This window comes from Pseudorca crassidens, chromosome X (assembly GCF_039906515.1).
Source record: "Pseudorca crassidens isolate mPseCra1 chromosome X, mPseCra1.hap1, whole genome shotgun sequence".
NCBI lineage: Eukaryota > Metazoa > Chordata > Mammalia > Artiodactyla > Delphinidae > Pseudorca > Pseudorca crassidens.
The window spans coordinates 36,135,854-36,159,444 of record NC_090317.1 but is presented as its reverse complement, the minus strand read 5'-3'; the positions used below and the strand labels follow the sequence as shown (position 1 = coordinate 36,159,444).

Below are 23,591 nucleotides of genomic sequence, written 5' to 3'. Positions count from 1 at the left end.
AATGAGACTACTGATTGGCTTCAATTAATCATGATTCACTTCCTCTGCATAAGAAAGAGTTCAGCCCCCCTCCCCATTATGGCTACACAGAGGAAGGTGAAAAAATTGGAGTTCTGTTAGTGAGGAAGAAGTAGAAGGTACCAACAAGGTTTGCTACAGTATTTAACATTTCTGAACCTCTTAGTGGGGTCCTCACCATGTATTTTTCCTCAAAGAACTATTGTGACTGTTAAATGAGATAACTCTTGTTGTGTTCAATAAATGTCAGCTATTAATGTTGTGGTTGATGTTGTTATTTGGCTTTTAATTAGTTATCTCATCAATAGCTGGTTCTTTCCATTTTTCCCTTATGTCCCCCACAGTTTGACATCAATGCCTCATTTCATGGCCAGAAGATGGCTACAGAAATTCTAGGCATCTCATGCAGATAATGTTTCTGATCTTCAGTTTCTCTATCTGTAAAACAGATATATTCATATTTACCTCAATGATTCATTGTGAGGACGAAATGAGATCATTCATGTAAGAACTCAATAAAGTTAGCTACTATTGTTGTTGTTACTGACATCAATACCCTCTTGACAGTGGATAGCATAATGTCAAGCTCAAGGCAAGTGCTCAACAAATGGTAGCTCTTGTAAATAAACATGTGCATATCTGTGCAAGAAAAGGCTGGGAAATCTCCCTGACCTTGGGTTAAGTCAAACCTTCTTACATACAACATCAAAAGCAGAAATGACCAAAAAAAAAAAATTAAAAACATTTGTGCTTCAAATGATACCATCAAGAAAGTGAAAAGACAACCCACAGAATAGGAGAAAATATTTGGCAAATCATATAGCTGACAAGGAATTTGCATGTAGGATACATAAAGAACTCTTGCAACTCAAAAATAAATAACCCAATAAAAAATTAGCAAAGGATATTAGAGACATAGCTTCAAATAAGATACACAAAAGGCCAATAATCACATGAAAAGATGCTTAACATCATTAGTTATAGGGAAATGAAAATCAAAACCAAAGGAGCCACTAGGATGGAAGAATCATAAAGGCAGATAATAAAAAATATTGGACACCTGAAACTAACACATTGTAAATCAACTGTACTTCAATAAAAATTTAAAGAAAAGAATGTTGAGAAATTGGAACCATTATGCAGTGCTGATGGGAATGTAAAATGGTGTAGCCAATGTGGAAAAGTCTGGCAGTTCCTCAAGTGACTAAAAGTAGAGTTACCATATGATCCAACTCAACTCAATATGATCCAATTCAACTCTTAGGTATATACCCAAGAGAAATGAAAACACACGTACACAGAAAAAGTTGTACACAAATGTTCACAGCAGCATTATTCATAATAGCTAAAATGTGGAAATAACATAAATGCCCATCAACAGATGAATGGCTAAACAAAATGTGTTACATCCATGTAATGTAATATTATGCAGCCATAAAAAAAAGACAAATACTGATACATGTTAACAACTTGGATGAAATATGAAAATATTATAAGTGAAGAAAGGCAGACACAAAAGGCCATACATTGTATGTGTCCATTTACATGAAATATCCAGAATAGGCAAATCCAAAGAGACAGAAAACAGATTAATGGTTGCCAGGGGTGGGAGTGGGGGAAATAGGATTTACTGCTAACGGGTATGGGGTTTCTTCATGGGGTGATGAAAATGTTCCAAAATGGATTATGATGATGACTGCACAATTCTGTGAATATACTAAAAAACACTGAATTTTACAATTAAATGGGTGAATTTTATGGTATGTGAATATCTCAATAAAACTATTTTTTAAAAAAGAAAATGGACCCAGCCCTGTTAGAAATACAAAGATGAATAAAACAGTTCTTGCGTTATGGCACTCACATTGATAAGGGGAGCTAAAAAGTGCACAAAAATAGCATTCCTGACTCCATTTTATGTTCCCATCCTCATTTTCCTTTCATTCCACTTTTAATTTACAATATCTATTTGTATTCGATTTATTCTTACAAAACACTTCAAATCCTTTCCGGAACAAGGTGGGGTATTAAGTAAACAAATGACCTCAAACAGTGGAGATACAGGGAAGAATGTGTTCAGTGTCATAAAAGAGTGCTATGGGAGGAAGTAAAGAGCATTTTACTCTTTAAAGTAAAGGGGGAAAACAAGAGTGCCTTCCCTCCCAAAGCATCTTGGTGCCCCTGCTCTTCCTATCAGCCATGAGAGAAAGAAGTCAGACGTCATAAAAATGGATCCCAGAGGGACATGAGCAGAGCCTGTCAGTAGATGTATGTGCAAATGTGATAAACTTTGAGAACATGGATTGTGTTAAAGATTCCATTCTCTGGCGGTTTGGGCTCTGCTGGACTGTATCACGAGCTGCAGCTAACCTAGTGGTAACGTGAGGAAAGTGATGCAAGCCTCTGGAGCTGGAATGTGCCTGCAACCTGCACCTGACCAGCAATGAGCATGTGGAAACGTGAAATTCTTGGACCATTAAGCAGGCCTACTGAAGAACAGCCAGATACTGAGAGGTGAGTTTTCAGCACAGCAGCTTCAGGCTGAGCTCAGCTGTTGGTGCAGCAGGCACTGGGCTCTGTGCTCAGACACTGTCAGAAGCATTATAATTAAACTTCCCTGCCTCCCCCTGACCAAGGCTGACAGCTGTGAGAGCAGAGCTGCTAGGAGAGGCACTTATATTCTTGAATCAATTCTGATCCAGGAAGGGGGTGGGAATCATTCCACCTCCACAATTTCCACAACAAAGGGCACTTCTATTCCTGGGAAACCCATGAGCCAGAGATGCCTAAGGCATCTTGGACGAAGGAAGTCTTTCTTCACATTTGAAAAAAGATATGGGAGTTTCTTATAAACTTCTATATACATATCTTATGATCCAGCGGTTCAACTATTAGGTATTCAAATTAAATAAAAACGTATATCCAGAGAAAAAAACTTTCATATGATTGTTCACAGAAGCTTTATTCATAATAGCCCAAAGTGGAAACAGACCAGGTGTTCATCAAGATAAGAATGGATTAGCTAACTGTGATCTATTGGCAAAATGAAATACTACTTAGCAATAAAAAGGAAGGAACTACTGATACATGCAGGATGGATGAATTTCAAAAATACGTTAAATTAAAAAGTCTTACACAAAAGAGTAAGATTCCATTTATATCAGACAAAAAAATCAGAACACTGATTACTTTGAGGGCAATTGGGGACAGGGAATAACTGGAAGGGACACGAGGGAACTTTTTAAGGTGATGACTATGATGTATCACTTCATAGGGATTTAGTTTCCAGAGGTGCATGCATTTTTCAAGACCCAGTGAATGCACATCAGAAAGAAAAACTGAATGGAAAATAAAATGAGACATAAGTGCCGTGTTGAAGGGAAGGGGAGATGTGGGATATTATCAGATTTAATTTTTTTAAATGTCAGTCTGAAACAACCGATTAAAAATGGCAAAAATCTTGAACAGACATTTACTAAAGGATATGCAAATAAGCACATGAAAAGATGTTCCACATCATTTTCCATTAGAAAAATGCAAATTAAAGCCACAATGGGATATCATTGCACTCTTATTAGAAAGGCTAAAATTAAAAATGATGACAACCCCAAGTGCTGGTGAAGATTGCAAGCAACTGGAGCTCTTGTATATTACTGGTGGGAATGCAAAACTGTACAGCCGCTCTAGAAAATAGTTTGGTAGTTTCTTATAAACTTAAACATTCACTTACCATAGGACTGAGTAATCCCACTCTTAGGTATTTATCCTAGAGACATGAGAACTTCTCTTCACACAAAAATCTGTGTATGCACCAAGAGTGGTTTGTTTCTGCTTTATGATGTCTGGGACCTCAGTTGGAAAGTCTTGAATGGCTAGCGATGACTCGGAGGGCTGAGGACTGGAAGCATCTAGGGGCTTCTTCACCCACATGCCTAGCATGTGAACTGGGATAACTCAAAGACTGCTTAGTGGAGATTATAGTTAACTATAGCACCTACAACGGCTTCTCCATGGGAGGGTCCAGAGAGGGAGTATTCCAAGAGATCCAGGTGGAAGCTGTGTGGCCTTCTCTGACCTAGCCTCAGAAGTCATACAGTGTTACCTCATCCACATTCTATTGATTACTACAAGTCACTAAGGCTAATCCCAGATTCAAGGGGAGAAATATTTGACTCGACCTATTAATGGGGGAGTGGCAAGGCCACACTGCAAAAGAGCATGTAGGATAGGAGATACTGTTGTCTCTACCTTTGAAGAGTATAACGTGCCATAGTGAACAAAGAAATTAATCTATGTACGAGTCTAAATAGCCATTGATTATAAAATCCAACAATAATAATAACAAATAATTGGGGACGTTAAAAATAAAATGGAAATAAAATATTAAATAACAATACATGAAAAAACCTATGCATGAATGTTTATAGCAGCTCTATTCATAATCTCCAAAAACTGGAAACAACACAAATGTCCTTCAATAAGTGATGGGTAAATGAACTGGGGTACATCTATACAGTGGAATATTACTCATCAATAGAAAGGAATGAACTATTGATACATGCAACAACTTTGATGAATCTCAAAGGTATGTTAAATGTGCTGGAATTAGTGATGATTGCTACATTTTATAAATATACTAAAATATACCAAAACCCCACTGTATTGTATACTTTAAAAGGATGAATTTTATGGTATGTGAATTATATTTCAACTAAAAAATGGGAGAAACATAATTTTTAGAAAAAGTTAAATCATGGCTCTCAAACAAATATAAGGCACATAGGCAGATGTTATAACCAGTTCAAAGGAAAAGTGAAAAAAGCACAAATTCATATGAAGGAATTGAATTGCAAATAAAGGCAAAACTGGTTTTTCCACAGGCAGGAGGGAAGCCAATCAAAACTCTCCTGGATAAGACAGAGTTGGAATATCTATCAGCTACCTACAATTTACAAAATAATTTCCCTCTTTGCAAAATTGCTCAAAGACAATGAACAGGCCTGAATCAGAGAGCCTGGAAGAGTGTGCTATAGATAATGCATAGTTTTCCATTAAAGGACAAGCTTTTTTCTACAGTGTGTTATAGCTCATAGAACTGTATGCTTCCCAAGTCAATGTTACTTTATGCTAATTGAAAAATTGTTTTAATTAGAATTATTACACAGTGACTTCATGATAGTAGATGACCAGAACAGAAATGGAACACCCAATAGGAGCCTGTCACAGTTGTCTACATCAAACACAGTGGAAGCCAGTGTTAGGAAGGAGCCTGTGGACATTGAGAAAAACTGATTTGAGTTTGTGAGGGTTAAATCACACATTGAAAGTAATTTTTAATACAGTCAGGCCTGCTCAAACAGAGGAATTTATGAGTTGAAAGGAAGTGCATCCCAGGGACATGAATATTCCTTTTTTCTGGGTTGAGGGAATGCTAGGGTCCAGTGCCATCTCAGGGGACTGACCACTAAGCTAAGGTCCAGTTCACCAGGCCACCATGTGAGAGACCATCACTTTCCCCACACCCATTCCTGCAACTGAAATATCCTAGGGTACTTCCTCAAATGAGAAACATTTATTAACACACACAAAAGCAATGATAGCAGCTTTATACATAATAACAAAAAACTAGAAATAGGGTGGGTGTCCATCAATAGAAGAATGGATACACTGTGTTGTACTCAATGAAATACTACTCAGCAATAAAAAGGAATTAACTACTGATACATAACAACAAGAATGACTCTCAAATGCATTATACGGAGTGAAAGAAGCCTTCTACAAAGAGTACATACTTGGTGATTCCATTATATGACAGTCTAGGAGAGGCAGATCTAAGTGATGGCACAAAAATATCAGAACACTGGTTACCTCTGAAGGGCACTGAGGGCAGGGAATGACTGGGAAGGGGCATAAGGGAGATTTCTGATGCTCCTTTTCTGTATCTGGACAGAAGTTTGGATTACACACTTGTATGTATATGTCAAAACTCAGCCAATGTACCACAAGATTCATACTTTTTGTTGTATGTAAATTTTACATTAAGAGAAAAAAACCTTAGAAAATTACTGAACTCTAGTTAATGACATGCATACTGAAGTGTTTAGGGAGAAGTGTACCAAAGTCTTAAACTTACTTTGGCTTCAAAACGATAAATGCAACAGATCAATGAATGTATAAACAGGGTGGCTAGATGGGAAAGTATGTTATAAAGCAAGTTCGACAAAATGTAAATTGTAGAATCTATATGATGGGTATGCAAGCGTTCACTGAAAAATTCTTTCAGCTTTCCTGCGTCCTTGAAAGTTTCATAATAAAATGCTGGAAAAAATTTAACTGGAATCTTCCCCTCCTCCCTCCAAAAAAACAAAAGCAACAAGAAAGAATCCAAGAATCCAACCCAGCAGCACTCATTTAAAACTGAAACACACCACATGCTTTCAGCCTTAAGTAACAACAAGGTGAAATAAGAAATTAACCAAGGGCAAAACCTGGCGTCTTTCAAATGAATTTCAGGGCTTTGATTTATTGTTTAGGAAGGAGGTAGGTACTACTTCCTCAAAAGAGAAGAATCAGTATTTGTAGAAGATAATAGGGAGCCAGGTGCCTATTTCTGGATTCATTTGTAAAGCTGTGTGGGTGAGTTGAGTGTAAAAAAAAAAAAAAGAACAGAGAAAAACAAGCGCAACCATACCCCGGGGGCCTTTCTCTCATTCCCTAGGTTATGTACAGTGTATTTTTTTAACATCTTTATTGGAGTATAATTGCTTTACAATGGTGTGTTAGTTTCTAGTTTCTGTTTTATAACAAAGTGAATCAGTTATACATATACATATGTTCCCATATCTCTTCCCTCTTGGGTCTCCCACCCTCCCACCCTCCTTATTCCACCCCCCCTCCTTATCCCGCCCCTGGTCACAAACCACCTAGCTGATCTCCCTGTGCTATGCGGCTGCTTCCCACTAGCTATATATATATATATATATATATTTTTTTTTTTTTTTTTTTTTGCGTTATGTGGGCCTCTCCCGTTGTGGAACGCAGGCTCCGGATGCGCAGGCTCAGCGGCCATGGCTCACGGGCCTAGCTGCTCCTCGGCATGTGGGATCTTCCCGGACCGGGGCACGAACCCGTGTCCACTGCATCGGCAGGCGGACTCCCAACCACTGCGCCACCAGGTAAGCCCTGCCACTAGCTCTATTTTATCAGGGATGTAGCAAAGGACTTCATGCTCCCTCTCTGAATCTTCCAAATTCTATCCCTGTCCTTTTCCCTAGATTGAAACCTGAAATCCATTCACAGATCCTAGCCTTAAGATAAGGCTTTGATCCCACCCAGGTGCAGGAAAGACTAGCGTAAACGCAAGATCTAAAGGCAGATACAGGGATGTGCTGTGGTGGGGTGAATGAGAGTCTAGTAGGGAGGCTGCTTAAGTAACACGGGAGTCTTGAGGGAAGGGCTAGAAGAAGAGCGAGGAAGGAAAAACCACTTTGATGATCCCCACACATCTGCACAAATAACCCAAATAAATACACAAATAATGCAGTTCATATTAGACAAATTCAAAAGTTGTTTAAAGCCCAAAGGAAAAAATAAATCCAGCAATAATACAATCACCCAGAGCTAGTATATTTCCATCCAGAATTTTTTCTTTTTATTCATTCTGAGTTTTTAAATTTTATTTTGAGATAATTGTAGATTCATATGCAGTAGTAAGAAAAAATACTAAGAGGTCTCATGTAACGATTTCCCACTTTTTCCCCAAAGCTAACATCTTGCAAAACTATAGTACAATATCAACACCAGGATATTGGCATTGATACAGTCAGGATACAGAACAGTTCCATCACTGCAAAAATCCCTCATGGTGCTCATTTATAACCTCATTCACTTCCCTCATATATCCACCCACTCAACCTCTGGCAATCATTAATCTGTTCTCCATTTCTACAATTTTGTTATTTCAGGAACGTTATATAAATAAAGCATATAGTATGTAACCTTTGGGATTGGCTTTGTTTTTTGCTTAGCATAATTCTCTGGAGATTCATCCAGGTTGTTTGTTTCAATAGTCTTTGTATCTAAAGTGAGTCTCTTGTGGAAGTACATAGTTGGATCATGGTTTCTGTTATCCATTCTGACAATTTAATCTTTTAATTGTAGAGTTTAATCCCTTCACGTTTGAAGTACTTGCTGATAAGGAAAGCCTTCTGCCATTTATATACCATACCTTTTGTTCCTCATTGCCTCCTTTACTGCCTTTTTGTGATTCATTTTCTTTCTAGTGTACTGTTTTGATTCCTTTCTTGTTTGTTTTAATGTATATTTTGAAGTTGTTTCTTTAGCGGTTACCTTGGGGATTACAATCACCATCTTAACTTTATAACAATCGGGTTTGAATTAATAACAACTTAGTTTCAATAGTGTAAAAAACTACTCCTTTACAGTTCCATGCTTTCTTTATGTTGTTATTGTTACATCTTATATCTTTGCTCTTTGTATGCCCAGTAATATAGATTTATAATTATTGTATTAGATACCTTTTAAATCATACAGAGGAAAAAATAGGAGTTTCAAATGAAAAAATAGGAGTTTCAAAGAAAAAAAAATGCAATACTATTGGATTTTATATTTACCTACGTAGCTACCTTCATCCTTGAATAAATTCCATAGTTTATGGTGTATAATTTCTTTTATATTGATATATTGCTGAGTTCTATTTCTTAACATTTCAAGGATTTTTCCATCTATGTTCATGAGGAATATTGGTCTGTAGTTTTCTTTCTTCCTTTCCTTTCCTTCCTTCCTTCCTTCCTCCTTCCCTCCCTTCCTTCCCTCTTTATTTACTGCTATAACTTTCCCTCTCAGCACTGCTTTAGCTATTTTCCACAAATTTTGATATGCTGTCTTTTCATTTTTACTCATTTCTATATATTTTTTCTTTCTTTCTGTCCCATGGATTATTTAGAATTATGTTGTTTCGTTTCCAAGTATTTGTTGCTTTTCCTATTATCTTTCTGTTATTAATTTCTAGTTTGACTCCTTTGTGGTCAGAGAACACACTTTGTATGATTTCTTCTCTTTTTCTCTGGCTGTTTTCAAGGATTTTTCTTTCTATTGTTTTCATTAGTTTAATTATGATGTATCTTGGCATAGATTACTTTGGGTTTGTCCTGTTTGGAGTTCACTTCTTGAATCAGTAAGTTTATGTTCCTTGCTACATTTAGGAAGGTTTGAGCCATTATTTTTTAAAGTAACTTTCCAGCCTTGATCTCCTTCTCCTTTGCTTCTGGGACTCTGAAGCAAATGTAAGACCTTTTGTTATAGTCCCACATGCCCCTGAGGCTCTTTTTTTCAGTCTTTTTTCTCTTTGTTGCTCAGATGGTAATTTTTACTGTGCTATTTCCTAGTTAACCGAATCATTCCTCTATCCACTACATTCTGCTGTTGAGCCTATCCAATGGAGATTTTTATTTCAGTTACTGTATTTTTCGATTCCAAAATATCCATTTGGTTCTTCTTTATATCTTCTATTTATTTGCTGAGATTTTCTGTTTCTTGGCTGAGGCTTTCCTTTTTCAAAATTATTTGATTCAACAAAATTACAATGAGGTATCACCTCACACTGGTCAGAATGGCCATCATCAAAAAATCTACAGGAGGGCTTCCGGGAAGATGGCGGAAGAGTAGGACACGGAGATCACCTTCCTCCCCACAAATACACCAGAAATACATCTACACGTGGAACAACTCCTACAGAACACCTACTGAACGCTGGCAGAAGACCTCAGACCTCCCAAAAGGCAAGAACCCCCCCACGTACCTGGGTAGGGCAAAAGAAAAAAGAAAAAAACAGAGACAAAAGGATAGGGACGGAACCTGCACCAGTGGGAGGGAGCTGTGAAGGAGGAAAGGTTTCCACACACTAGGAAGCCCCTTCGCGGGCAGAGACTGCGGGTATCAGAGGGGGAAAGCTTCGGAGCCGCAGTGGAGAGCACAGCAACAGGGGTGCGGAGGGCAAAGCGGAGAGATTCCTGCACAGACTGGGGTTGGCGGCATGAACACAGCCTGCAGGGGGTTAGTCTCTTTTGTTGGTTCTTTCATCTTTCCCACACACCCTTGCCCAAAGCAAACTTGCTAAGTGTCCATCATCGGATGAATGGATAAAGAAGATGTGGCACATATATACAATGGAATATTACTCAGCCATAAAAAGAAACGAAATTGAGCTATTTGTAGTGAGGTGGATAGACCTAGAGTCTGTCATACAGAGTGAAGTAAGTCAGAAAGAGAAAGACAAATACCGTATGCTAACACATATATATGGAATTTAAGGGAAAAAATGTCACGAAGAACCTAGGGGTAAGACAGGAATAAAGGCACAGACCTACTAGAGAATGGACTTGAGGATATGGGGAGGGGGAAGGGTAAGCTGTGACAAAGCGAGAGAGAGGCATGGACATATATACACTACCACACGTAAGGTAGATAGCTAGTGGGAAGCAGCTGCATAGCACAGGGAGATCAGCTCGGTGCTTTGTGACCGCCTGGAGGGGTGGGATAGGGAGAGAAGGAGGGGGGAGATGCAAGAGGGAAGAGATATGGGAACATATGTATATGTATAACTGATTCACTTTGTTATAAAGCAGAAACTAACACACCATTGTAAAGCAATTATACTCCAATAAAGATGTAAAAAAAAAAAATCTACAAACAGGGGCTTCCCTGGTGGTGCAGTGGTTGAGAGTCCGCCTGCCGATGCAGGGGACACGGGTTTGTGCCCAGGTCCGGGAAGACCCCACATGCCGCAGAGCGGCTAGGCCCATGAGCCATGGCCGCTGAGCCTGCACGTCCAGAGCCTGTGCTCCGCAACGGGACAGGCCACAACAGTGAGAGGCCCGCGTACTGCAAAATAATTAAAAAAAAAATCTACAAACAATAAATGCTGGAGAGGGTGTGCGGAAAAGGGAACCCTCATACACTGTTGGTGGAAATGTAAATTGATACAGCCACTATGGAAAACAGTACGGGAGGTTCCTTAAAAAACTAAAAATAGAGCTACCATATGACCCAGCAATCCCACTACTGGGCATATACCCAGAGAAAACCATAATTCAAAAACACACATGCACCCCAATGTTCATAGCAGCACTATTTACAATAGCCAGGACATGGAAGCAACCTAAATGTCCATCAACAGAGGAATGGATGAAGAAGATGTGGTACATATATACGATGAAATATTAATCGGCCATAAAAAGGAATGAAATTGGGTCATTTGTAGAGACGTGGATGGACCTAGAGTGTCATACAGAGTGAAGTAAGTCAGAAAGAGAAAAGCAAATATCGTATAATAACGCATATATGTGGAATCTAGATAAAGGGTATAGATGATCTTATTTGCAAAGCAGAAATAGAGACGGAGACTGGGATTGACACATATACATTATTGATACCATGTATAAAATAGACAACTGATGGGAACATACTGTATAGTACAGGAAACTCTACCTAATGCACTGTGGTAACCTAAATGAGAGGGAAGTCCTAAAGGGAGGGGATATCTGTATGCGTATGGCTGATTCACTTTGTTGTGCAGTGGAGGCTAACACAACATTGTAAAGCAACTATACTCCAATAAAAATTAATAAAATAAAATTGTTTGAATCGAGAGTGTTCATAATTATGTTCTGGAGTGATTCTATAACAGCTGCTTTAAAATCTTTGTCAAATAATCCTAACATCTCTATCTTCTCAGTGTTGCCATCTATTGATTGTCTTTTTTCACTCAGTTTGACATATTCCTGGTTCTTGTCATGATGAGCGATTTTCAGTTGAAACCTGGACATTTTCATATTATGTTCTGAGTCTCTGGATCTTACTTAAACCTTCTGTTTAAGTTGACTTTATTTGACACCATTCCAGTGGGGGAAGGAGAGAGTGCCACCTCATTAGTGGATATAGAAATCCAAGTTTCCCACTTGGCCTCTGTTGACATCCAAGTTAGGGAAGCACTCCTCATTTTTGCTGTGTGGGGCTGGGAGTTCTTGTTCTCCATGCAGCTTCAATTGACATAATGTTAGGCATGGTTTCATTACTCTCCACTAGGCCTCCTCTGACACCACCCCAGTAGAGAATGTGAGGGAGACCTTGCTACTGCTTGTGGGCATGGAAGTCCAGGTCCTCCAGGTGGTCTCTCTGATACCACAGTGGAAGGAGGGCTCATTACTGCCTGGTGGGAATGAAAGTCTGAGCTCTCTAATTTGACCTATTCTGTAGGGGATGTTCATTACAGCTTTGCAAGGTGAAAGTCTGTACTCCCTACTTGGCCTTTGCTAGTGGGAGTGGGGATGAAGCCATGGTTTTTTCAGTGGTGTTTGACTGGAGTAGAACAATTATTTTATGAATGTTTTCTATCTTGTTAAGCTGTTCCTTTCCTGTTCCTTTGTCTAGAGAGAGCAAGCTTTTGTTGGGCTTTTTTTTTCTATATGCATTGGTGTTTCTGGGTTGCTGGCTTCTTCAGCTTCGAGTCTGAGAAATATGAGATAAAAAGAAAACTCAGGGAATTCACCAGTGTAACGCTCTTCAGGTCCTGAGGTGCCTAACCAGTCTGCATTCTTTTTTCAACCTTTTAGAATTTTGCATGCTTGTTTTATATACAATGCCCAGGGTTTTTAACAGTACTTAGTGGGATTAATGGGAAAAAAATATGTCTACTCCATCCTTCTGGACCTGATTCGTGTTTACATTGCCCTAGACTCTTTCAGTCATCCAGTGTGACAGCCAGTGTTATTTCACACAAGGACCACAGGACTGAAGAAGTAATAGATCATAATCAAGAATATCCTTGGGCTTCCCTGGTGGCGCAGTGGTGGAGAGTCCGCCTGCCGATGCAGGGGACGCGGGTTCGTGCCCCGGTCCGGGAGGATCCCACATGCCGTGGAGCGGCTGGGCCCGTGAGCCATGGCCGCTGAGCGTGCGCGTCCGGAGCCTGTGCTCCGCAACGGGAGAGGCCACAACAGTGAGAGGCCCGCGTACCGCAAAAAAAAAAAAAAAAGAAAAGAAAAGAAAAAAAAGGTAAAAAGAATATCCTTGATTGTAAACCAAGGAAGGAAAGAAACACAGCTTGATCTATTTGCATCTGTGTGTTGTTATAGACAGAACCAATCCAAGAGTAGTCACTCTCATCATCACTGCCCTCAAATTGATCAAGCTCTGTGGGGATGGGACACAGAATGAATTTTTTTAGAAGGGACAGGGAAGAATCAAGATGGATACAAAGACAGGAAAAGAGCAGTGACATTTAAGTGGTAATGCCAAAGGTAGCCCCCTTCAATAAGGAGAATTTACTTTTTCTCAATCTTTTTACAGAGTACAGCACAGACAAGTCCCCTGATAGGCGCTGTCCCTTCCACTCAGATTGCTGCTCCTAAGGCTAATTATAAGCTATTCTGGAACTTACACTGGTCCAGGGCATAGTCCAGAGCAAGCAGATACAGGAAGATTGTGAGCACAGGCCTATGGTAAATCCAGCACTAGTCCAAGGAGGTTTCATTGGTCCAGGAGCTGTCTGCGTTGTCAGGGACGGGCATACCATAGAAGATTACACCTAAGCTAAATCTTTAAAGATGAATGGGAGTTTTCTGGATAAAAGGGTGAAAGGAGCCAGGTCCTAACTGGCTGCATGAGAATCCTCTGAGAACCTTGCTTTCTTAGTCTGCTTGGGTTGCCATAAAAAAATACCATAGACTGGGTGGTTTAAATAACGGAACTTTGTTTTTTCACAATTCTGGAGGCTGGTAGCCCAAGATCAACATGATAGGTTTCTGATGAGAACTGTCTTCCTGGCTTGTAAACGGGTGCCTTCTTGCTGTGGGCTCACATGACCTTTCCTTAGTGCATGCATGCAGAAAGAGTTATCTCTTCCTTCCTCTTCTTAAAAAGCCACCAATACTACTGGATTAGAATCACTCTCTTACGACTTTATGACTTCTGTTAACCTCAATTTCCTTCTAAAAGCTCTATCTCCAAATACAGTCACATTATGGGTTAGGGTATTATTGTATGAATGTTGAGGGGACACAACTTAGTCCGTAGCACTTGCTAAAAATGAGAATTGTGAAGCCAGCTGGACCCCCTCCCCCAGAGATTCTCAAAACACCATGTTATTTTAATGGAAAGCTAGGATTAGGAAGAGAGTGGAAGATGTCAACAAAATAAAGGAATATAGGATACTACAGAGGGATGGCATGAACTTTAGAGATATTGAAAATTAATAGGGTGTTTTGGTCACCGATTCCAAAGTGTGTGTGTGGGGGAAGGGTTCTCCCACACCACCAAGCAATTCTTGGACACCAGCAGGATGCCCTACAATTCAACTCAATTCTGACCTATCTACCCAGAGACAGCATCAGATCCCATAGGTTAAGGGTCCAGTCTTGCAAGACTGTCCCCATCCCCCTCTTCAGATGCCAACAGCAAGTCCAGGTTGTCACCTGCGCTTTTTTTTTAAAAACTTTTAATTTTATATTGGAGTCTAGTTGATGAACAATGTTGTGATAGTTTCAGGTGTACAGCAACGTGATTCAGTTATACATATACATGCATCTATGCTTTTTCAAATTCTTTTCCCACTTAGGTTGTTACATAATATTGAGCAGAGTTCCCTGTGCTATACAGTAGGTCCTTGTTGGTTATCCATTGTAAATATAGCAGTGTGTACATGTCAGTCCCAAACTCCCTAACTATCCCTTCACCCCAGTCACCTGTACTTTTGACCAGCCAGCTCTAGATCAGAGGTCTCAAGGACCTCCTCCTTAGGTTCAATTAATTTGCTAAAGCAGCTCACAGAACTCAGAGAAACATTTGACTTACTGGATCACCAGTTTATTATAAAAGGATATAGCTCAGGAATGTCCAGATAAAAGAGATGCCTAGTGCAAGGTATGGGGAAAGGGCACAGAGTTTCTGAGCTCTCTCCACGTGCACCACTTCCTCAAATCTCTATCTGCTCACCAACCCAAAAGCTCTCCGAACTGCATCATTTTGGACTTTTATGGAGGTTTTATTACATAGTCATGATTGATTTAACCATTGGCCACCGGTGACTGATTTAATCTCCAGCCCCTCTCCCCTCCCTAGAGGTCAGGGGAGTGGGGCTGAAAGTCCCAACCCTCTAATCCCTTTCTCCTGGCAACCAGCCCCATCCTTAGGTGGGGTCTAAAAGTCACCCCATTAACATAATAAAAGACACCTTTATCATTTTCCTCACTTAGGAGCTCTGTGTCAGAAGCAGGGATAAAGACCAAATATATATTTCTTATTATAAACCAAAAGTAGCACTATATAGTTGAGAAGTCGAAACTGATACGTGAGATAATGGGTGTCTGTTACAAGAATTCCATTAAGTGTTAGCTCGGCTGATACAAGCACTGGTGGTGGCAGGAGGAAAGGAGGATTCAGTGAATCAACACGAGGAGGTGATAATGAGTGTAGTATGATTCCTGGGAACTGGGGCCTGTCTGCCTGACAGAAGATCTTTACATAGGAGCAGGGAGAGACAGTTCAGCGGATTAGGGTGGAGCCAGATATAGAGTAGACTAGGAAAATCAGAGAGAAGTATTTGTACTTGCGGTGGTAAATTGATGGGTCACCACTTGTTGAAGGGACCACATGAAAGAAAAGCCAAGATGCAGCCATATTGGGTTTTTGCCCTCACCCCTCTAATAAGCTGGCTGGCAGCTGCGACTCTCCAGGCATGGTGGGTGAAATATGGTGAAGTAGAGAGACATCTCTAAATGAGGGTCCATACCTAGAGAAGTAGTGGGGACAGGAGTCTGAAACAAGACTGATGACAACCTAAGAGCTCCAGGATTAAGGAATCAGATTTAGAAAAATAATCTCTCTAGAGGAAAAGGGTAGTGATGCAAAGATACAAGAAATAGTAAGATGAGGTCTATTTTATATATAATGATCCACCCCAAACCAGAAACTTTGGGGAAGCTATTGATGTCTGATTTCATAGCTCATGTTCCCCAAAATGCTTAGCACACAGCCTCATGCACTGATGATGTTCAACAAATTTGAGCATAAATAAAAAGATTTGTTTCTATTTGGCTTTTGCTGGTTTGTACAATCTTAAAGCTCCTAGAGTAGGATGACTGAATAAAATAAGTCCATCATGAAAATGGTTATTGAGCATCTACTATGTGCAAAGCACTGCTATTGAGCTAGTCAGAAAGAAATCTTTGTTCAGGGGTGATGCAAGACCTTAACCAAAATAGCTGTTAGATGTCTAATACTGTGTACCTCTAGGATAGGCTACATAACTTCATCTTCCTAGAAAGATTAATAACACCTATGATTTCAACTTTCTTGGACAAATACGATCAAGAGAGGCAGTATTGCCTAATGGTTAAGAGCACAGACTCTTGGGTCAGGCTGCCTGTGTTTAAACCTTTGCTATGTCAATTACTTATAGTTTGACTTTGGTCAAGTTACTTACCTTCTCTATGCCTACTTTTACTCAATTATAAAATATGATAATACATAGTATCTACCCCCCAGGACGTTGTAATTCACAAATTAATGTAGGTAAAATGTTTTACTAGTTCCAGGCACATTGTATGCTTTTGTTAAAAAGTTACCATTATTATTGTTACTTAGCCCTTCTGAAACAATTGGTTATTTATTGATATTGGTTATTTATACGTTAGTTGCACATAGTCCCTGAGCAACAGTCTTATTGACTATAAATATATTGTTCTTATAGCTTTATGATAACTGCTACTGTCCCTGTTGCTCAGTTAAGAGAAACACTGAGAGATTGCTATTTGCAGGCTTTGGGGTCAGATTGCCTTGGTTCCAGTCTAAGGTCTGCTTTATACTAACAGTGCGAGCCGAAACAAGGTATTTCAGCTCAACTGAGCCTTCGTTTTTCTCACCTATGACTCAAGGATAATATTATACACCTCATAGGGCTGTTGTGAGGCCTAAACTGGATGAGTGTAAAGTGGCCAGTGGCCGGCACAGAGTAAGTGATCAACAATAGCTAAGTGGCATACACTGTAACTCTTGGGAGGGAGAGAAGTCAGGGACTGAAACTCCCTCCTCCCACCCAGAGTAAGAGCTCTGGTGTGGATCAGAGCCACACAATTAGACCACCCTGCTAGGGTGGAGTATAGAAAATATAAATAGAACCGGCTTAAGGCAAACAAACCCTTGCTTTCTTTTGGCTCTCTTGGAGCCCTTCTATTCTGCATAGCTTGCACTTTTTATTCCCTCTGATCCCAGAGGGCTGGTGCAGTATGGCATCATTCCCTAGCTCTTGGAAATTTGAGCAGGACCAGGGTGTGGAGACAGAGAGTAGGTGGCTTAGCCCATCTAGGTCTTATAAAAAAGAGAGGGGTGATGAGAGAGAGAGGGAATGGCAGAACACTTTCCCTATGGCCTCATTTACTTCCTCCTTTTAGGCCAGGTTCTAAGATCCAGTGATGGAAGATATGGTGTGGGCCATGGAGAGAAGGACCAAAGAGCGTCCTCGGTATCCTGCTTAGCTTGCCCTCTTGTATGAGCCCCATGCAGGATGGGAAAAGGAAGTCCTTGGCGGCATACACGGTCCAATTCAAGACTGAATAAAGAGTGTTCCGTCGGTGATATCTATCTCCTGAGTACCGTAGAGGTTTTCTAAAATGGCCACAAATTCATTGAAACTCCTCCTTGAGTCAAGGTGGCCCCGTAACTGCTTCAACCAATACAATACAGCAGAAGTGACACTATATTACTTCTGACGTTAGGTCACTAAAAAGCCATGCAGCTTTTACCTGGTTCTTGCAGGATAATCTCTCTGAGGGAAGTCAATTGCCCCTTAAGAAGTTCAATAACCTTGAGATTGCCGTGCTGGAGAAGCCACATGTAGGCACTACAGGCAACAATCTCTGTTTATCCAGTCTTCCAGCCATTCCCACCAAGGCACCAGACATGGAAGTAAGGCCATCCCATCCATCACCCAAGTACCTTGAGTGCCCTCAACTGACACCACAAGAAGCAAGGCTCCCAGCGAATGTCCCAGTTCCTGAGCCTAATGGGAATAGGCCATGAGCATAATGGAATTGTTGGTGTGCCACTAAGCTTAGAATGGTTTATGATGCAGCACCTGTTACTGAAACAAGTACTTAGTTAGGGTCAGCAGATGGTTAGCTGAGGTTTGAGGGACCCACGACACCCCCACCCAAATCTCTCTCTTCCTGTAGAATATGACCCTGGCTTTGTGGTGATGCTTCTCTTCCACCTCATTTTAGCTCATTTAAAAAAATAAGGCCATGGCCAAACACTAAGTGGTGATAGAAGCAACTTGACCTGGTCCAAGAGATGGGCAAGCAGAAAAAGAAAAAGAAATACTGGGGGTAAAATTAGTATTTCCTAGGTAATTTTGTGAGAAGGAAGTGTCAGGTCGACCGGGATCAACTTCTGAATCTGTCCCTAGCTATCTTTATCCTGAGAATTTACCTCTGCCTGCTCTGGCTCCAGGGGGACAGCCACAAACGTTGGCTCCTCCCACCATCAGCACAGCTGCCCTCTCCTGTTGCTTCATGTGGACTCATTCTGAAAAACTGCGAATGGTGATAATCATGACCATCCCATTTCAGAACCCTTGGAAGGGCCAGTGAGGTTGGCGCAAACCAAAAGGAGGAGCTGGAAATGGCCAAGGTAGCCAATGTCTTACCACTTGGGTTTCTGATTGTAAATTTTGCTGATCTGAAGTCGAGGTGTTTTCGAAGAAGCATCCAAGATCAGGTGTCCACTGTTAATTAGAATCCTAGAATTTAGAGGCATAAAGACCCTCAAAGGTCTTCTAGTTCAATTCCCTCATTGTACCCATGAGAAAACTGAAGCTCTGAAAGGGGAAGTGATTTGGATAAATGTTTTAAACCAGAAAGTGGCAGAAGCAGAAAGAAAAATCTGGTTTTCCAAGTCCTAATCCAGAGTTATGCCTCACAAACTTTCATGTGCACACAAATCGCTTGGGGATCTTGTTTAACTTGAGATCTGCCATGGGGGTATGAGATTCTTCATTTATAACAAGCTCTCAATTGATGCCAGTGCTGCTGGTCCTTGGACCGCACCTTGAATAGCAAGGCTGTTGGGCATAATTAGTGGGAGAAGCCAAGAAATCCTCTTTCTCTTGAAGTGTAAGCATCACAATCAATGTTCTGTCATTTGTGTCTTTTACCCCATGAGTATTTTTCATTGGCCATCTCCTTATATTCCCCGTTCCTTTTGAACATTTTGCCACTTGCCTTGGTATTAGCACCGGGAGATGATGAAATAAACATGTACAAGAGAAAAGATAAGAAGAGATGTGATGGCACGGCTAAGTTCATTTTGCTTCTCCTTAGTGGCTTTCTGCAAAAGGTTTGCTGAAGGTAGAGGTAGAAATTGGCTCCAAAACAAGTTTGGGGGTTATTTCTGGATTTCCTGTCCCCTGTATTCATGGAAAATCCAGAGCATGCAGTATGAATATATAATAGTGTGCCCAGTTTTCTTGTGTGGTTTGTGGAAACTGGTAACATTGCTTTACAGCCGTACCACATATATTTAAAGGCTATAGCTATGCAATGGAGTTTCTGTCCAAACGATTCAGAAAATTGCTTCAATCCTTTACTTTGTCAGTAGAGTTTTGGCTGGTACTTACAGAAGACGTAGACAAAGAACAGAAACTTATGCCTTCTATTTATGCTAGTGACGACCTTCAACTTAAGCAAGATTATTTCCCTTCCCAAATTTAGAAAATATACGCTCACATTGAAGCTGGTTCTAAATCTTTTCAGCTCTGTGACCCCTGTGATCTTAAACAGTTCACCTACCTCTCTGGAACTCAGTTCCCTCATTTTACAAATGAGGGATGGGACTACTTCTAAAGTTCTAATAGTCCAATTACTGTCTTCAGGTGTGGATAGTGGTCACTGACGAGCGAGACAATGATTAAGGCCATGAAAACATCTGCTTCAAGCTTGTCCTCCAGGTTCTCTTACTTCCTAACTTCCTAGAAAAGAGACACACACACTAGAAAGATTTTCAGCCACAAGAATTGAAAAAATGCCTTTTCTGTTTATACCTTAGTTACTCAGAAAAATAAATAAGCCAGAACACTTCTCTCAGACATCCAAAAAAACAAAAAAACGAAAGAGGAGTTCTGGTAACCTGAGGCTTCCCGGCTCCCCTCTGATGAGCTTTTCCTGCTTGTGTCCTTTAAGCTTGTTGGTGACAGTCATGTTTTCTTAAGAGGTGTCAGGAACGATCTTGGTCCTACATGAAATGCCAGGAAATGTTTAGCAGTTCTTTCAAAGGAGATTCATATTCAAATGCCTTTGCCACCAGTTTGGAAAGACAGCAGAGAAGGAAATGTCAAGCTACCCCCTTACCTTGTAACTTAGACCTTGGGGAGTCCCCTTGGTGAAGCAGTTCTGTGACTGCCTAGTGAACACAAGCCCTCAATGTTTTAAGAACTGACTTTAATGCTTCTGGCCTCAGAAGAAATTAAAAAACAATATTATATTATAAAATATGGATTAGCCCAAACGGAACTGCATCATTTCTCTATAGGTCCTCACTTCCCTATAGGTCCTCACCCTGGAGTTAGACACTACCTGATTTATTTGTGCTTCTCTGGTGGTTTTTTGTTTTTGTTTTTGTTTTTTGTATCCGGCTTCTGTAATAAATCAGAAAGACATTCTAAGTCGCCACATTATTTCACTGGGATCTAATTTTACGGAGAGCAGGGTTTCTCAGTCTCGGCATTATTGACGTGTGGGGCTTGGTAATTCTTTGCTGTGGGGACTGTCCCGTGCATTGCAGGATGTTTAGCGGCATCCCTGGCCTCCACCCACTATAGGCCAGTAGCACCTTCCTCCCGGTGTGACAACCAAAAATGTCTCCAGACACAGCCAAAGGTTCCCTGGGGGACAAATCCACGCCTCCTTGTTTCAGTCCGTCTGGCCCCTATACAAGAAGCCCACCTTTCAGTTAGAGGTTATCAAAGAAGATTTCTGTGCATAACATGGAATCTGCTAATGGTCTTCCTCCTCTGCTTGTTGATGCCCTCACCCATCAAGGAGCCTCTCCAAAGAACCAGGTCAGATGGACAAAAATCTTTCATCTTAGCTTGACACTTTCGTCTGCCGCGTGGGCTCTCCCCTGCAAGTCCTGTGCAACAATGACAAATAAACCTTGACACAGAGCTGAGGTCTGGTCTGTTCAAGAAAACCATTGCATCCGATTTTGAGTTTTTGGTTCTGAGAGGCATTGGTGGCTCCTGTGTTTCAAACAGAGATAAGAGACAGGAAGGAAGGAAGGGAGGGAGGGAGGGAGGGAAAATAAAGAACCAAAGAGAGAGAGAAAAAACAAAACAAAACAGAGAGGGTGTCTGGTCTATCCTTCACATCTAAGGAAGAAGAAACCGAAGCCAGCTCAGGCAGACTTGGCCATAGGATGTTTTAAAATATTCACATAAGGAAATTTCACACTGCAGCCTGTCAGTACTGCCAATTCTAGTCATGAATTGTCCATTCCATTTGAGACTTCTGTTTACTGGAGTTATAAAAGGAGAGGCACTTCTAGATAAACATCTTATTCCAGAGCATGGTAGGAAGGAACCAGAGCTGAAACCACGCATTATCAGTGTGGCAAAGCAAGCTGATAGCTCAGGAACCTGGGTTTTCGGCCTACGTCTTTTTCTAGTCGGCAGTGTGATCTTGGACAAATCATCTTTCTATGGCCTTGTTTCTTTCATCTGGAAAATTACAGAAAGTTGGACTATAAAATCTCTAAGTTCTCTTCTTCTAAGACAATACCCCAAAAATTTGGTTCTTAAAATTTGCTGAAGAGTACCTTGGAATTTGATTTCCAAGCAACTAATGCCGCCATCTTGTGGCCAAAAGAAAGCTTTCTTTTTGTTATAAAGATAAATTTCTCCTTCAGATAGGGCACAAATGATGATTTGCCTTCGCTCAGTACATTTTCTATCTATCTATCTATCTATCTATCTATCTACCTACCTATCTACCCATCCATCCACTATATTTTTTATTTTCTTTTAAAGCATAACATTCACAAGGGTGATAAATTTTGACAAACTGAGATCATGAAAGAGAACATTGCCAGATCCCAGAAGCTCCCTTGTGTCCCTTTTCAGTCACTACCCCCCACCCTACACACACGTACACACAGACATAATGAATTTCACAAATGTAATGTTGAGCAGAAGGAACCAGATGCACAAGTTACTACCTGCTCTCCTTCCAAGGGTTACCACTATCCTGATTACTAATAGCATAGATTCGTTTTGCTTGATTTTGTACTTTATATAAATTGAATTATGCACTATGTACTCTTTTGCATCTCGCTCCCTTTGCTTGACATTATGCTCGTGAAATTCATCCATGTTGTTGCGTGTAGCTGTAGATCATTCTCATTGCTGTATAGTAGTCCTCAAGAGCCTTTTAAAAAATTATTCTGTCATCAAATTAAACTTTTTTTTAGTAAAAATGTAATTATGGGCATGATAGAAAATTTTTTAAAGCTACTCATAACTCTCCACCTAAAGGCAACCATTATTAATATTTTGCTGTATTTCATTCCAGTATTGTTTCTATACATATTTTTCAACATATTTAATATAGCTGTATATAGGATCATATATATTTTTATTACATTAATACTATAATGTAAACACTTCACTATGCTGTTAAAAGTCTTCAGGGATATCATTTTTAATAAATAGCATTCTCTTACCGTTAGACATTTGGGATGTTTTATTTGTTTATTTTGTTTTGCTTTGTTTTCTGTTTGTTTTATTTTTTACTATTAACAAACACAATGAACATCCTTGACCACAAAATGTTTTCTGTTCTTCAGGGGAGTTGCCTTGTAATGAAATATCAGAAATAGGACTATTTGGTCAAAGCTTTTAGCAACAGGAGACCGTTCCAGTTTGTGCCTAGAATGCAGTGATAAGAGACTGGGGAAGGACCTGGCTCATACTGAGCACCGAGTAGTACCTAACCCAGATATTGTGCTACGTGCTTTGCTGACGTTCTCTCATTTAGTTCTCACAAGAACTCTAAGAGGTACCTGTAGTCTGTATTCTGGAGAGAGAAAATTCAAGGCTCAAAGAGGTAAAGTAACTTGTTCAAAGGCACACAACGAGTAAAGCGGCAGAAGCAAGATTTGGACTCATGTCTGTCTCCTAGAAAGCTTGTGATCTTCAAACTCTACCACACTGACCCCCAGAGTGCAATTTCAATAATGCAATTGAAATGCATCCTCTTTTTCCAGTTATCTTCTCCACAGGCCTGTCACAATTCCTAATAACCTGCACATGTTCTCTGGACAGGGGAAAATTACACACATTTCAGCCTTCACACTGAACCGAGGTATCAGAGTGGCTATGGCCTTCTAGCTGGCCTAAGAGATAGAGGTTAGGGACCAAGAGAGCGTGAGCAATGTTTCTCACCTATGTTCATACTTCTTAAATTTCCTCTAGAGGGAAATGGGAGTTTCCTTGTTTGTTTCCTCTC

At 40.3% G+C, this 23,591-nt stretch overlaps 1 protein-coding gene across 7 annotated transcripts in view; it reads right to left on the bottom strand.

Annotated features, from left to right (window-relative positions):
- DCX (doublecortin) overlaps positions 1-21,371 on the bottom strand; it is a 149,599-nt gene extending 128,228 nt beyond the window's left edge. For 2 of the 7 annotated variants that reach the window (XM_067724310.1, XM_067724313.1), the window contains exons 1-2: positions 20,218-21,371; positions 18,740-20,059 (exon numbers count right to left, since the gene is read on the bottom strand). In XM_067724310.1, the coding sequence (XP_067580411.1) occupies positions 18,740-18,849 (110 nt within the window). In that variant the 5' untranslated portion in view covers positions 18,850-20,059; positions 20,218-21,371. Of the gene's footprint in view, positions 1-18,739 lie in introns of all 7 variants that reach the window. The other 5 variants (XM_067724315.1, XM_067724317.1, XM_067724316.1 and 2 more) reach the window with 4 other exon arrangements.
- Positions 21,372-23,591: the final 2,220 nt, after the last annotated feature.